General features: G+C 44.1%; 1 protein-coding gene across 1 annotated transcript in view; it reads right to left on the bottom strand.

Annotated features, from left to right (window-relative positions):
- Positions 1 to 4,122: 4,122 nt before the first annotated feature.
- Positions 4,123 to 15,000, bottom strand: part of hlfb (HLF transcription factor, PAR bZIP family member b) — an 18,303-nt gene continuing 7,425 nt past the window's right edge. The window contains 3 exon segments of the mRNA XM_084079226.1: positions 4,123 to 4,374; positions 4,377 to 4,473; positions 6,406 to 6,620. Of these exon segments, the coding sequence (XP_083935352.1) occupies positions 4,259 to 4,374; positions 4,377 to 4,473; positions 6,406 to 6,620 (428 nt within the window). The 3' untranslated portion in view covers positions 4,123 to 4,258.

Below are 15,000 nucleotides of genomic sequence, written 5' to 3'. Positions count from 1 at the left end.
TATAGCCATAAAACGGTTACTGTACATACATACTGTAAAGCATCTACAAACAAAAGCGACTCCAAGGTCCTCATTGCAAAAAACATTCAACATAAACATAGAAATGAACTGAAAAGACCGGAGCACCTCGGTGCAAAAGCTAAATCTAGGAAACGCAGCTGAACAGCATATACAATCCCGTTGTGGGTGGGTGGGTGGGGGGGATGGGGGATGGTTGGCAGTACACTGTAAAAACCTTGAGTGGTAATAAGCTCTATGCACAGCAGCCATATAGACCAATTATTTGTTTACCAACATTGAGACATTGGATGCACAGGTGATTGTTTCATGCAATCAATTCTCAACCTGTTGTTTCGGGTAACCCCCTCTTGTGTGTTGGCTAGTGCTGCGCGCCCTATAGCGAGACCTTGACAGAATGGGTTTCATTTGCAACCAGTATGACGCTTGCAACCAGTGTGACGTCGTCTGTTAATGGGTCTATTGGAAAGAAATTGGGCCTCTTCCTTACTTCCTTCACAGGTGTTACCAATGATTCTAATGAAGGCTCTGTTCCATTTAGTGTAGCACAGTGGTTCTCAAACCTTTTAATTTAAAGGACCCCCATAACTCTGAGTGTACAAATGGAACCAAATGGATCCATTTGGTTCCATTTGTACACTCTCAGAGTTACACACCTGTAAGGCAGACGCGTCGCTAGGTCTCTACTAGGTCGGGGGCTTAGCCCCGCAGGCAACGGGCACATGCACGCGCGCGCAGCGCGCGTGCATGTGCCCCTCCTCCCGCGCGCGCGCGAAGCGCGCGCGCGCGTTTTTTTCCGCGGATTTCGCGGATTAGGGTGCTTTTTTCCCCGTTTTTTGTTACTTTATTTCGGTTTTAGGGTTAGGGGTAGGGTTAGGTTAGGGTGATAGATATATAATTCCCAAAAAAAAAAAAAACTTTTAATTTTTTAATTTTTCATTTTTTTTTATTGGTGGCTTTGGACAAAACATTGGTGGCTATAGCCACCGAAGCCCACCCCTAACGACGCCACTGCTGTAAGGGACCATTTATAACCCCCTCAAGGAACCATGAGGGACCCTGGACCACACTTTGAGAGCCTTCATTAGTGTCTTTGGTAACACCTGTGAAGGAAGTAAGAAGAGGCCCAATTTCTTTCCAATACGGCTGCTGTGCATAGAGCCTAATGCACAAATGAAAGCAAATGGTCCCATAAGGCAGTGGTCCTTAAGCCTTTTCCAAATCAAGGACCCCCAAATGCATTATTATGCATTTGGCTGCGGACAGCCATCTGAAAATGAGGAGTCCCCAGGGTTGCCAGGGACCCCCCCAAACCAGATTTGTGTTGTAAATTAAGATAGAGGATTTTTTACATTGTACGTGGTTGGGATTGGGGGTTGGTATTGGGGTGGTTGTTGAGGTATTTCAACTACGTTGAAGGGGTGGGGGGTGTAGCGAAGAAAGAGCGGACCGCCCTTTCATGTCCTGATAGTTCAACCAGTCCGACGACCTCAGAGGATCTACCCATAATGCCCCTGCATCGCCCAGACACCAGCTCCTTTGGGCACATGCCATTTTGGTAATGTACTTTTTTTCTGCTTCTTCTATATAACCCTTTCCAAAATACACAGGAATTATCTACGTAGGAAAAAACAGACTGTACAAAAGAAAAGGAGTATAAGCTCTGTATAAACATTAAAACTTTTAATATAACAATATATCCTTTATACTGTAATCTTTTGGTCTTGTAGTAAAGAGTATTAAAGTGATTAGGTAGTATAGACAATAACCAATCACCCCACACTGTTTTGTGATTTGTGATTTTCTTTTAAATACAACCCCTTTGTTTACATTCATGTCTCACTCAGGCCACCAGGGGGAGCACTCTCATCGCTGAGCTACACACTTCGGACAGCAGAAGAGAAGTTTAACAGGAAACCATCTATTGCACTGAAGAATGTCATTACGCGATCGTTTGTTTTCCTACACAGAACCAAATAAAGACAAAAAAATCCAAACCAAACATGCTTGGTTATTTTGTCAAGGCGCAAAAATGTTTGTGACGAAAGGTAGTTTTGCTTAGCTAACGCTGTTTGTCAGCTCAAAAATAATGTTGAAATGTAATATAATTTTTTTGCCAGACAAACTACTGACTAAAACACAATATGTAGAAACAGAAGGGGAACACATGGGCCTTTATATTATTATTGCAAATAAACGGAACAATAAAAAAAAGAGTTTAGAAAGAATTGGGTCAGTCCCATGTTCTTCTGTGACAACAGGCTAATGTAATGGTAAGATTCGTACACCTTTCACATTTTAATTATTGCTTTTTAGGTTTTTCAGACACTTTGAAGTAAAACGGCAGAAGAATAAATAAAAGAAAAAAACAGCGACCATTTCCTTCTATGAGTTAGCCTCCATTATGCATACGTAACACTGACATAAGGGATGTATGACATACTGTAATGGTTAACCCTGTTGCGCCCCTGTGTCACGCTAGAAATGGCCGTTCTACAGGAGAACGGCTATTTCATGCACATGACGCCATTGTACGACTAAGTATAAATCATGCTTAAAGACATCTCGCCTGACGCGAGAACAGTCAAGTATCGTTTCTCTGCTGGCTATCCCAGCATGCTTCACTACAGTGAAGGCAAGTTAAAGGAGTATTTCAGTAATTTCACAAACCCCAAAATGAGGGCTTTCCTTCTTTTTTTCCCATCCCATTCATGGAGATCTTTTTGTTTTTGTCACATTCCTCATTAAAGATTAAAACAAAGAAAATAGGGATCCAAGCTTCACAACAGCAAGACTATGTATTATGAAAATCAGTTTATAACCTGCAACACTTGGATTACACTGCTTTTTTGTTTGTTTGTTTTTGTTTATAAATTCATTTTGATATAGTGTTGCTATTGTTAAACTTGGACCCCCATATTCAGTGCTTGATGGGATGAGTAATTCTAATTGATAGAAACAAAAGTCATTTTGGGGGAGAAACTTTCACATACAGCTTATCGCTAATACAAAAGGGCGTGGGGGTGTGGGGGGCTAAATGTCTGCTTTTGGGAGCAGATAGGTAGCTGTTCAATCCCTCAGCTTAATACATAAACATTTACTATGCAAAGTGAAGGAATAATGAGAACTTTCCGACCATTAATCACTAGAGTGATTAAGAAAAACAAAAAAAACAAAAGAAGTCAAGGATGAATTTTACCATACAAACAATACGCAAATACTACGTATACCAAAACAAGGGAGAAAACAATGTCACATTTACCATATATCTACAAAGGTCCGAAGGGTGCGACCCAGTTCACAAGCACAACTAAACTAGATTCTTAGAATTTACTTCAGATAGTATTGAAAATACAAGATTTCACCCAGAATATAAACAACGTGGCCCTTTTTCTTGCAAACGTAAAAAGAAAGAAAAAAGAAATCTGGCGCAAAATTGGAGATCGCAGGTTGTTCATTTCTCAAGGATTTCTTTTGCACATTTCATGAGAAAAACAAAACAACCTGCTAAACAACGGACCCGTATGATATGAAGAGAGAGAGGGGGGTTGATGGTATCCTCAACACCTGGTGCATATAAACCTCGTTGTGGTAAAGTACTTCAAGGAGCACGTCACCCATTTTCAACCCGATCTTAATAAGTGGTCTCATTAATAATGCTCATAATAATAATCGGTTCGAAACTGGGGCGAACTTGTCCTTTAAAGCAATCATCTAGCCTGGTCTCATGGTCACAAACCAAAACAAAAAAAATGAAAATACAGACGAAAAGGTAACACTTACACCAAAACAGAAGGATTCTATACGGAGCCATGAGGTTCGATTAAAAAATAACATTGTCGTTTACAAAGAACCGTACAAAATGGTTCCACATAGAGCCTCTTTCGTGGGTCTTTTGGTAAAAGAGGTACTTGAACGCCTCACAGCAGAAGAGACACATTCGTATTATACTGTCTCTTGTGAAAAGGAAGAATAAAAAGGGTTACGTTACGATCCATAAACACTGTACAAACCGACGACGTACGAGAAGGTGGCGCCGCGAGGTAAGCTAGCTGCCGCGAGGTACCTAGCTTACCTTGCGGCGCTACATTTCCGTCGGCTGTCGGCTGTGCGAAAATGTAGCGCCGCAAGGCAAGCTAGCTGCCGCGAGGTAGCTAGCTTACCTTGCGGTGCTACCTTTTCGTACGTTGGCGCCGCGGGGGGGGGGGGGGGGGCGTACGTTGACGTCGCGGGGGCCCGCTCACAGGGGCCCGTGTTGGGCCTCGTACTTGGTCAACATGTTCTTCGTGCGACCGAGCTCTTTCCGCAGGTCGGCCACTTCCTGCCGCAGGGCGCCGTTCTCCTTCTCCAGGAAGCGGCTCTGATGGCGATCTGGTTCTCTTTGAGCCGCCGCGCGTCTCGCGAGCGCTTGGCCGCCACGTTGTTCTTCCTGCGCCGCACCCAGTACCTGTCGTCCTGAAGGAAGAGGAGGAGAGAGGCAGGTTTAGCATCAGGGAGACTGACGTTAAAGAGACAAAGAGGCATGGTGAATACTTGTCCTCCTGCCTGATTGCACACAGAAGGGACTGACAGGGAGTCACATTTGTGAATTAATTGATTTGTGTTGGTGGCAGTGGTTAAAGTAACTAAGTACATTTACTCAAGTACAGTACATGAGTTGAGTAAATGTAACAATTAAACAATTTTGAGGTACTTTTACTTCACTGGAGTATTGCCAATTTTCAATACTTTTACTTCTAGGAAGCGAGGCGGTTAGACGTACAAGCCCATCCCCCCAAGTGAGTACGTCGCAGCGACTGACCCCTAGGCCCAAAGAAGAGGTTTGGGACCAGCTTATGAAAAGTTTTGTTATAGTTCCCTTCATTTTTTTGTTTGCTTATTAACTGCGGACGGTACAAGCCCAGCGTAGGATTATAAAGCGTATAATTAAATATGTCCCACAATCAGCTTACAGCAAATTCATCTCTGGAGCGCAGCCACGCACCAATCCACTTTGATTTGAGTAAAATTAAAAAGCCAAATCCCCTAAAGCCCCGTCCACAACAGTACTGTAAATACACAGAGAACAGACGGAGAGAGAGAGAGAGAGAGAGAGAGAGAGAGAGAGAGAGAGAGAGAGAGAGAGAGAGAGAGGGGGGGGGGGGGGGGGGGGAAGAGAGAGAGAGAGAGAGAGAGAGAGAGAGAGAGAGAGAGAGAAAGAGAGAGAGAGACAGAGAGAGAGAGAGAGAGAGGGGGGGGAGGAAGAGAGAGAGAGAGAGAGAGAGAGAGAGAGAGAGCGAGAGAGAGAGAGGGGGGGAGGAAGAGAGAGAGAGGGGGGGAGGAAGAGAGAGAGAGAGGGGGGGAGGAAGAGAGAGAGAGAGAGAGAGAGAGAGAGAGAGAGAGGAGAGAGAGAGAGAGAGAGGGGAGGAAGAGAGAGAGAGAGAGAGAGAGGGGGAGGAAGAGAGAGAGACAGAGAGAGAGAGAGAGAGAGAGAGAGAGAGGGGGGGAGGAAGAGAGAGAGAGACAGAGAGAGAGAGAGAGAGAAGAGAGAGAGAGAGAGAGAGAGAGAGAAGGGGGGCGGGGGAGAGAGAGAGAGAGGGGGGGCAGGGACGCGGGAAGTGGGGTGCTGAGGGTGCTGCAGCACCCCTGCCGTTGTGAGAAAAAAAAAAAAAAAGGCTGAAGGCGTGCGTTGTGTGTGGTGTGTGAGAGATTTCTCCGGTGGGCGCGGCTCCCCCAAAAGAATTAAATCACATAACCCTAATCCAACCCTAACCCTAACCCTAAAACCGAAATAAAGTAACAAAAAAAGTAACTTTATCCGCGGGAAACCCGAAAAAAATCGCGCGCAGCGCGCACGAGGGACCCATGCACGCGTGCTGCGCGCGCGCGCACGAGGGACCCATGCACGCGTGCTGCGCTGCGCGCGCACGAGGGACCCATGCACGCGTGCTGCGCGCGCGTGCATGGGTCCCGTTTACCAGCACCGTTGCCCTAAAGTACTTCCGCGTCCCTGGGGGGGAGCTTGTAGCAGATCTACAAGCTCACAAAGAGAGAGAGAGAGAGAGAGAGAGAGAGAGGCGAGCTTGTAGCACATCTACAAGCTGCACATCTGCTATTTTCAAATGGCCGAAATGTATATAGGGCTGCAGTGGTTAATGTATGTTTTGTAATAATGCTAACTAGTAACTTAAGTTTTACAATAATTGTAGTGGAGTAAAAGCACAACATTTGCCTCTGAGACGTAGTGGGGTAGAAGTAAAAAGTATAGAAAATTGGAAATGCTCCAGTAAAGTAAAAAATACCTCAAAATTGTACTCAAGTACAGTACTTGAGTAAATGTACTTAGTTACTTTACACCACTGCAGACCACCACCACAAAACCACACATGACCCCATGTTCATACATACCTTCAGATCCTCGGGGATGAAGATCTTGCGAGCCTTCTTTATCATGGGCTGAGGTTTGAGCTCCTCGGCCGAGAACTTGCGCTTGCGCGGGTCGAACATCTCCTGTCCCGGGACGCTGGACAGGGCCAGGTCGGCGGGGTCGGCCTCGTAGCCGTCGGGAACCTGGATGGAGTCCGGGTCTATGGGGCTGGGAGTGTTCCTGGTGCTGGGGAGGCCTGCAGAAGGGGAGAGGAGAGAAGAGCAGTGTTTTAGTCATGGTGCTGGAAAGTAACACTGGGGTGGTGGTTGAGCCGGGGGGTTATCGTATGCTGTTAACCCATTGAGACCTGGAACTGTCTCATGTTTAGATTTGAGCTAAAAAGCATTATTTTACACTTTGGGCTATTCAAAAATAGCAGATATACAAGCTCGTAGCGCGGCACCGAGTGCCGTGCTACGAGCTTGTAGATCTGCTATTTTTGAAAAATCGTAAAAATGTGTGCAAATCTTTGAATATATATATTTTTAAAGCGAACATTTTTAACTCAAATTTCTGCTTCTGGGGGGTCCCTGGAACAACATATTTTGATGGGGGTCCGCGGCCAAATACATATCATTTTGGGGGTCCTTGACATGAAAAAGATTGAGCACCACTGATATAGAAACATACGTTTTTCAGAAAACTGTTGGGATTTAGGAGACATGTAGAATCGGCTTCAGGTCTCAATGGGTTAAGTCAAAAATATTGTGACTTAACTCTCGTTCCCTATCACTGTGTAGATATTAGTCTGGGATCTCTGTGTGGAACCTGCATTTCTAAGGGGCGAATTCCAAAAAAACCTCTGGAGATAAACCAGCCCCATATTTGCATACTGGGCCCTGATTGGTCCCTCACTACTTCGGAAGGGAGTGCAATCCATTCACAACTGAGCGGTTCCAGACCAAATCTGCCGAGGGCAATTTACTTTTGCAATGGCAGATTCATCTGGTTTCCAGGCTGGAGCAGTCACCACAACGTACTGTCGATGCTGCGGAAATCTGTAATGACACGCAATGACCACTAGATGGCAGTACAAGCGGAGGTTGCGTCCTCTGCTGCTGGGCTTGTATTCTGTGAGGTAACTATGGGCTCCAAATGAGTCAAGGTTTTGTGTCTGGCAGCGAGGATGTGGAAGTGCAAGTGGCTGAGAAGTGCTTCCTTCAAGTCTCCATCCCAATGACCCCTCCCCCCCCGCCTTTAAAGGTGTAGTGAAATGAAAAATATGTTTTTCACACTTTTAGAGCATATCCGTGGTCATCATATGGGCATACCTAACAATAGATGCCAAAAAAAATGAAAAAAAACCATTTTTGTGTATTTTTACATCTAAAGTCCCTAAAAGGCCAATCTTAATTACTTCCTGTAAACGAAAACGTGCACACTAAAATATGTATCTGAAAACATTATAGGTTAGAAATAAGCCAGGTAGTAGCAAACGTGCTTCACTGGCCGTCTCTCTCTCACTTGTAAACAAACACTAGCCGTGTTGCGCACGGCTGAAGTGATTGAGATCCAACGTCCCATAGCCTGAAGGGATGGGACCTTCTGATTGGTTTAGAGTCGTTGAGCCGACGTTTCAGGCTGAACCTTCAAAATAAAATGACCGAAAATGTCACTTCAGTGCGTCTTTAATTGACATAATGGCTGCTTCACAACATCCTGTCTTCTCATCTACATATACAACGCCATCTGTACCTCCCACCGCCTCCATCTCCATCTCCACCTTCCTCTCCTCAACTCTCGCTCTCTGGTTCATTCGCCTAGCCTCCAAATCATCCTCATCTTCTTCACTCTCGGTCTCTGTCTCTCTCTCTGTCTGTCTGTCTCTATCAGTGGCGTGAAAAGTACTCAAATTTTTTGACCTAACTATAAGTATCAATGCGATGTAGAAATACTCTGTTACGAGTAAAAGTCAGGAAATTCAAAAAATTTGCTTGAGTAAAACAAAAGTACTCATTATGCAGAATGTCCCGTTTCACGAGTTTTCAATATAAAATGTATAAAAAATATTTTGAAAATAGCCGATCTACAAGCTCACAATGCGTGTAGATCGGCTATTTTCAAATGGCTGAAACGTATATAGGGCTGAAGTGGGTACTATGTTTTGTAATAATTATCAAAATCTACAAAGTGACTTGTAACGAAAGTTGTCAAATAATTGTAGTGCAGTAAAAAGTTGTAGTGGAGTCGAAGTAGTAGTACTGAAAATTGGGAATACTCCAGTGAAGTGAAGTAAAAGTACCTTCAAAATTGTTACTTACTGTAAGTGCAGTACTTAAGTAAATGTTACCTTACACCACTGGTCTCTCTCCCCTCCCTTCTCTCTGTTCCTGTCTGTCTGTCTGTCTGTCTGTCTGTCTGTCTCGACCCTTCTCTCTGTCTGTCTCTCTCATCTCCCCTGCCTCCACCCTCTCTTTTTCTCTCTAATCTCCCCTTGCCTCCTCTACCCCTCCTCCCCCCCTCTCTCTCTCACCCCCTCTCATCCCCACGTTCCTCTCACCTCCCGCACCTGCCTCTCGTTAAGTAGAAGGACGTCGTTAGCAAACGAGTGAAGTAATGGACAGAGGAGAAGACGGAAGGAAGGAAAGGAAGGAAGGACTGAAGGAGAGGTGACGGAGGCAGAGGGGGACACGTGGACACGTCCCCATAGGAAGAGATGTGACCTGTGCCTGACCTAGGGGACAGGAAATGCTTTGCAGAGTTGTCCCCAGAGGGAGTGAGTGACTGTGTTGACATTGAGCCCTGTATGGAGCACAGAATGGCTGCGACACACGTAAACATTACCAAGATTAAAACCCATATTGCGTTTCAGGGACCCCCAGAAGAGAAGATCTGTGTTTCTAAAATAGCTGATCTACAAGCTCACAACGCATCGCAATGCGTGTAAATGTTTTTTTTCTCTCCACATACTAGATGAATGCCCTGCTCAGAACTGCCATAAAAACACATGCAAAAATATGATGTACTTTGGCTTAAAGGGATAGTTCACCCAAATTCTTTTTTACTATCAATTAGTCATCCCATGGAGACTTGAATTCATGGATATATATATATTATTATTTTTTTCTCCCATTCCTAAGCCAATCATTTTAAGACCAGCGGACCGGTAGGCAGCGGTTCCGGTAGGGGACACAAAAGAGACTCTTTGTGTCTCCTACCGGAACCGCTGCTGGTCATCAAATTATTGGCTTAGGAATGAGACAAGAACTATAAAAAATGTCCATGAATTCAAGTCTCCATGGGGTGACTAATCGATAGAAATAAAGTAAGTCGCTCTGGATTAAGAGCGTCTGCTAAATGCCTAAAACTGTAAACTGTGAAGTCATTTTGGGGGTGAACTATCCCTTTAAAAGAAACAGCTAAACGCTTTAACGTACAGTACTATGCTTCACTCTGAGTGCTACCTGTTAAAAACCACTATACAATCACATGAAATACAGTTCTGTTCAGTTCAATTGATGCTAGCCACTGACCTAGATACGGTTCTGTATATGACGACCATGCAGACATACTGTGGTCATTTGTTCTCGTGTTTTTGTTACTTATAGGCTTGTTGTTTCTTGACCACAATGTTACAAATTGAATTTAGATAGCATGGTATTTAAAACACATGCTAGATTCATTGTTTACCTGGTATCCTACAGAGGCAATGTACAGATATATATACTTTTTTATAGTAGTTGTTTAGACCAGTGGTTCTCAAACTTTTTCGTGCCAAGGACCCCCAAATAGACACTTATTAGCCCGCGGACCCCCATTTGAGAAGATAAGCCAGTGAACTGCCACAGACCCCCATAAGAGAAGATTTTTACGGCTCTCTAGCAGTGATTTTCAACCATTTTAATTTAAAGGACCACCAGTTTGACATGCATTAGGCTACGGACCCCCATTTAATGGCATGTATGTCTCTGGGACCCCAATTCATATTGTAAAAATGTTAATTTAACTCTGAGAGTGTACAAATGGACCCGTTAGGGTCCATTTGGTTCCATTTGTACACTCTCAGAGTTACAGACCGATAAGGGTCCATTTGGTCCCTGTCCATCATTTAGCTGGGGACCCCCTGGAACCCCCTCAAGTACCCCTGGGGGTCCTCGGACCCCACTTTGAGAACCAATGGTTTAGACTGATGCTGCTAGGTTCTTGGTTTACCTGTGATCCTATAGTTTACTGAGGCACTACACTGTCTCTCTGCATTTGATGTATGTGTTCACCTTGCTTATTGAAAGCTACGCTCTGGTTAAAGAGCGTCTGCTTGAACGCCTACATTGTAAATTGTACCGTACATGTTGAATTCTAACAGAATATGAGATGTTATATAATAGCGTTTTTTCTGAAAGCTGTGATGACTGAAGGAGACCAGCGGATGACGCAGACTATTACGTCTCGTCTGAACCGATTGCTGCAGCTATACCCAGTAAAAAAAACAACTTTTATAGTAAAATAGCCGATCTACAAGCTCACAACGCATCGCATCGCGATGCGTTGTGAGCTTGTAGAGCTTGTAGATCATGTTTATCATTACTGCAGTGCACAGAATGCAGAATAGTAACTCCTGAGATACTATAGCCTTTCATTTAACCCATTAAGACCTGGAACTGTGTCATTTTTAGATTTGAGCTAAAAAGCATTATTTTACACTTTGGGCAATTCAAAAATAGCAGATATACAAGCTCATAGCGCGGCACCGAGTGCCTGCCTACGAGCTTGTAGATCTGCTATTTTTGAAAAATCGTTAAAATGTGTGCAAATCTTTGAATATATATATTTTTAAAGCGAACATTTTTAACTCAAATCTTTGCTTCTGGGGGGTCCCTGGAACAAAATATTTTGATGGGGGTCCGCGGCCAAATACATATAATTTTGGGGGTCCTTGATATGAAAAAGATTGAGTACCACTGATATAGAAACATACGTTTTTCAGAAAACTGTTAGGAGACATGTAGAATCGGCTTCAGGTCTCAATGGGTTAAGATCTCTGCAAGATCATCATACTTCAATCCTACAGCCCTGATCACGATGCTGTCGGGCAGAAACCTCTTATCTCCATATTTCTTTTCGTTTTTTTCCCCCGTAAATGAACGCCCTACTTGATCACACTACAGTGTCACACAAAAGCATCAAAAGTAGCAGATCTACAAGCTTGTAGATCTGCTACTCTTGATGCTTTCGAATTTGAGTCCAGAAAAGTAACAGTTTTTGGACATTATGAGGTTTCCACCCGACGGAGACGCTGGTCTCTTTAGATATGAGAGTGTTTCAGGCAGAGATGGAGATGAGGACAGTCCTCTGAAGTCCCACTCATCATCAACAGCACTAATAGAGTGGATCGTTAACCCATTAAAGACCGGGAACGCATCTGTGTAACCACTTTAACCAAAAATAGCAGAACTACAAGCTCATAGCGCGGCACCGAGTGCCACGCTATGAGCTTGTAGATCTGCTATTTTTCATGAAAAATCGTGATTTGGTGCAAATCTTTGAACATGTATTTTTTTTAAGTGAACATTTGTAACTCAAATCTTTGCTTCTGGGGGTCCCTGGAACAACATATTTTCAGATGGGGGTCGGCGGCCAAATACATATCATTTTGGAGGTCCTTGACATGAAAACGTTTGAGAACCACTGATTTAGAAACATTTTTTTTTTTCAGAAAAATGACATTTTGTAGAATCGGAACCTCAGGCCTTAATGGGTTAAATGATATCGGTTGAAGAGCTCTAGACACAGAGAGCATCTGATGACGACGTCATCATCATCACCACACACACACACACAGCCAGACGCCTCACTAAAGTCAACAGTGTGTGAAGAAGAATGGTTGTACAGATGAGAGAAGGAGAGAGAGAGAGTTCAAGCACAGGCCACATCTCTTCCTATAGGGACGTGGCCACGTGTCCCCCTCTGCCTCCGTCACCTCTCCTTCAGTCCTTCCTTTCCTTCCGTCTCCAGCTGCCCATTACTACACTCGTTTGCTAACGACGTCCTTCTACTTAACGAGAGGCAGGTGCGGGAGGGAGAGAGCGGAGGATGAGAGACGCGGGGACGAGAGAGGGAGAGAGAAGGGTTGAGACAGACATGCGTGCGTGCGTGTAGGAGGAGTGTGCGTGTGTGTGTGTGTGTGTGTGTGTGTGTGTGTGTGTGTGTGTGTGTGTGTGTGTGTGTGTGTGTGTGTGTGTGTGCGGGGCCCCATGCTCAAGTCATTCTAGGAACTGTAGTGCTTACTGTTTGTTCAGAGTATCCTGTGGTTCAAGAGGTTAAGAGGTCAGGGCCAGGTGGGCCCTCTCTCCGGCAGACAAACACCAAGATGGAAGGACCCTTGCGTAACTCGCCCTTAATGGCCTCTTTAAGACGCGACAGCCGCGCGGCAACGTGTCCTTATGGGATCAATGCTGTTGTGACCACACTGTACTGTACTGTACCCTACCATACTGTACATTGATGACCAAGCTGCTGTTATTTTAAGCACACTAATACTGTAAAGTGCATGTGGTGCGTGCACCTAAACATTACATAGCGGCAGTAATCTAGCTCTATAATCTGGCATATTTGTATTCCCACAACATGAGGAGGAGACGCTACGAGTATACACGGCCAGGGTTAGCCACCGCAGATAATGAAAAACAAACAGGCTGCCTGGGGGGGGAGAGAGAGAGATAGATAGAGAGGGCGGGGGGTCTGTTTTGGAGCATTCAGTCTTGACCCATTAAGACCTGAGGTTCCGATTCTACCAAATATTTACATAAAGAAATATATATATTTTCAAAGATTTGCACACATTTTCCAAAAATAGCAAATCTACAAGCTCATAGCGGAGCCGCGCGATGAGCTTGTAGATCTGCTATTTTTGAAGAGCCAAAGAAATCTAAAATGACACAGATGCGTTCCCGGATTGAAAGGGTTAAAGCAGCACTATATGTAGCTTTCCTCTCCTACCCAGGATTTGAATCCGGTTTCCTGCTCAAGTGCTTCGCCGTTGAGCTAATAGAGACGGCCTGCTCGCTCAGGGGATGAATTGAATCTTGACCATGCAAGGTACAAATTTGTGTCCGAACCTGTGTCTAGGTGAGACATGACCTTTGACACGAAGTGTCTCAATAGAAGAGCAGGGAGACTAATTGCAACCACCCCCAATTAAGTTATATTGTCCCATGCAGATTGGACAACATTACATTGTTGATACAAAAAGTTACATAGTGAGGCTTTAAGCTGATAATTAACCACTTAAGCCCTATTTTCTTTATTTTGTCATACGGAAAAAAGAAATGGCCGGTCTACACAAGTGTCACAATGTGATGTGTCGCGAGCTTGTAGATCTGCTATTCTCGCTATATATATCTATCCTGTGGGGAAAACCTTTAGTGGAAAATAGTTGAGCGGAGAACGGAAAAGACACTAATGCAGAGCCATGAGGCACTCCGTTCGACCAAGCATAGGGTTTATAAGCGGTTGAGGAACGTTCACACACACACACACACACACACACACACACACACACACACACACACACACACACACACACACACACACACACACACACACACACACACACACACACACACACACACACACACACACACACACACACACAGACAGCCGTGGTTATTGTCAAGGAGCGGCCCTAGCATCTTGCGGCATGTCATGCTGTTGTTGAAAATAGTTTCTCCATTGAATGGAACAGATTGAGCAACAACCTCTGTGTCTCTTCAGTCTGTCTGTGCAAACACAACCACAGACAGAGAGAGAGAGCAGTGGTGGAAAAAGTACTCACATTTTTACTTAAGTAAAAGTATCAATACTGCAAAGTAGAAATACTAACTGTTACAAGTAAAAGTCCGGAATTCAAAATGTACTTTTCAAATGTCTAAAAATCATTTGAAAATAGCAGATCTACAAGCTCACAATGCGTCGCATCGCGACGCATTGTGAGCTCGTAGATCTGCTATTTTCAAATGGCCGAACTGTACGTAGGGCTGAAGTGGTTGTGATAATAATCAAAATCTACAAAGTAACTAGTAACTAAAGTGTTGGAAAGTATATTTACTCGAGTACAGTACTTAAGTACAACTTTTAGGTACTTTTAGTTTGTAAATGTTTTGAATAATTTGACAGCTTCAGTTACTTTAGTTACTTTGCAGATTTTGATTATTAATATCATACATTAACCATTTAGGTCAAAATGATGTTATATATATATATATTATATATATAAATATATTTTGATACCAATACTTTTTGCTCAAGTCAATTTTGAATTCCGGACTTTTGCTGGTAACGGAGTATTGTCCAACATTGCAGTATTGATACTTTTACTGTAAAGTAAAACATTTGAGTATACTTTTCCCCACCACTGAGTGGTGTGTGTATAGTAGTGAGTTAGTAGTAAAAGGAACTTGAGAGCAGAGTGGTCAAAGTAGTAGTAGTAGTAGAGTGTGTTCTGGTGGGGGGGGGGGGGGGGGGGGGGCTGTGTTGTTCACGTGAGGGTTAACGCCCCCTGCCCTACTTCCACCGAGAACACCATGTACCTTACACTGTGTGAGCCTCTCGCTGGGACATGTCCTCACACACGCACACAC

The sequence above is a fragment of the Gymnoscopelus microlampas genome, assembly GCF_963454915.1.
Source record: "Gymnoscopelus microlampas genome assembly, chromosome: 14".
Classification (NCBI taxonomy): domain Eukaryota; kingdom Metazoa; phylum Chordata; class Actinopteri; order Myctophiformes; family Myctophidae; genus Gymnoscopelus; species Gymnoscopelus microlampas.
This window is presented reverse-complemented; position numbering and strand designations above follow the sequence as displayed.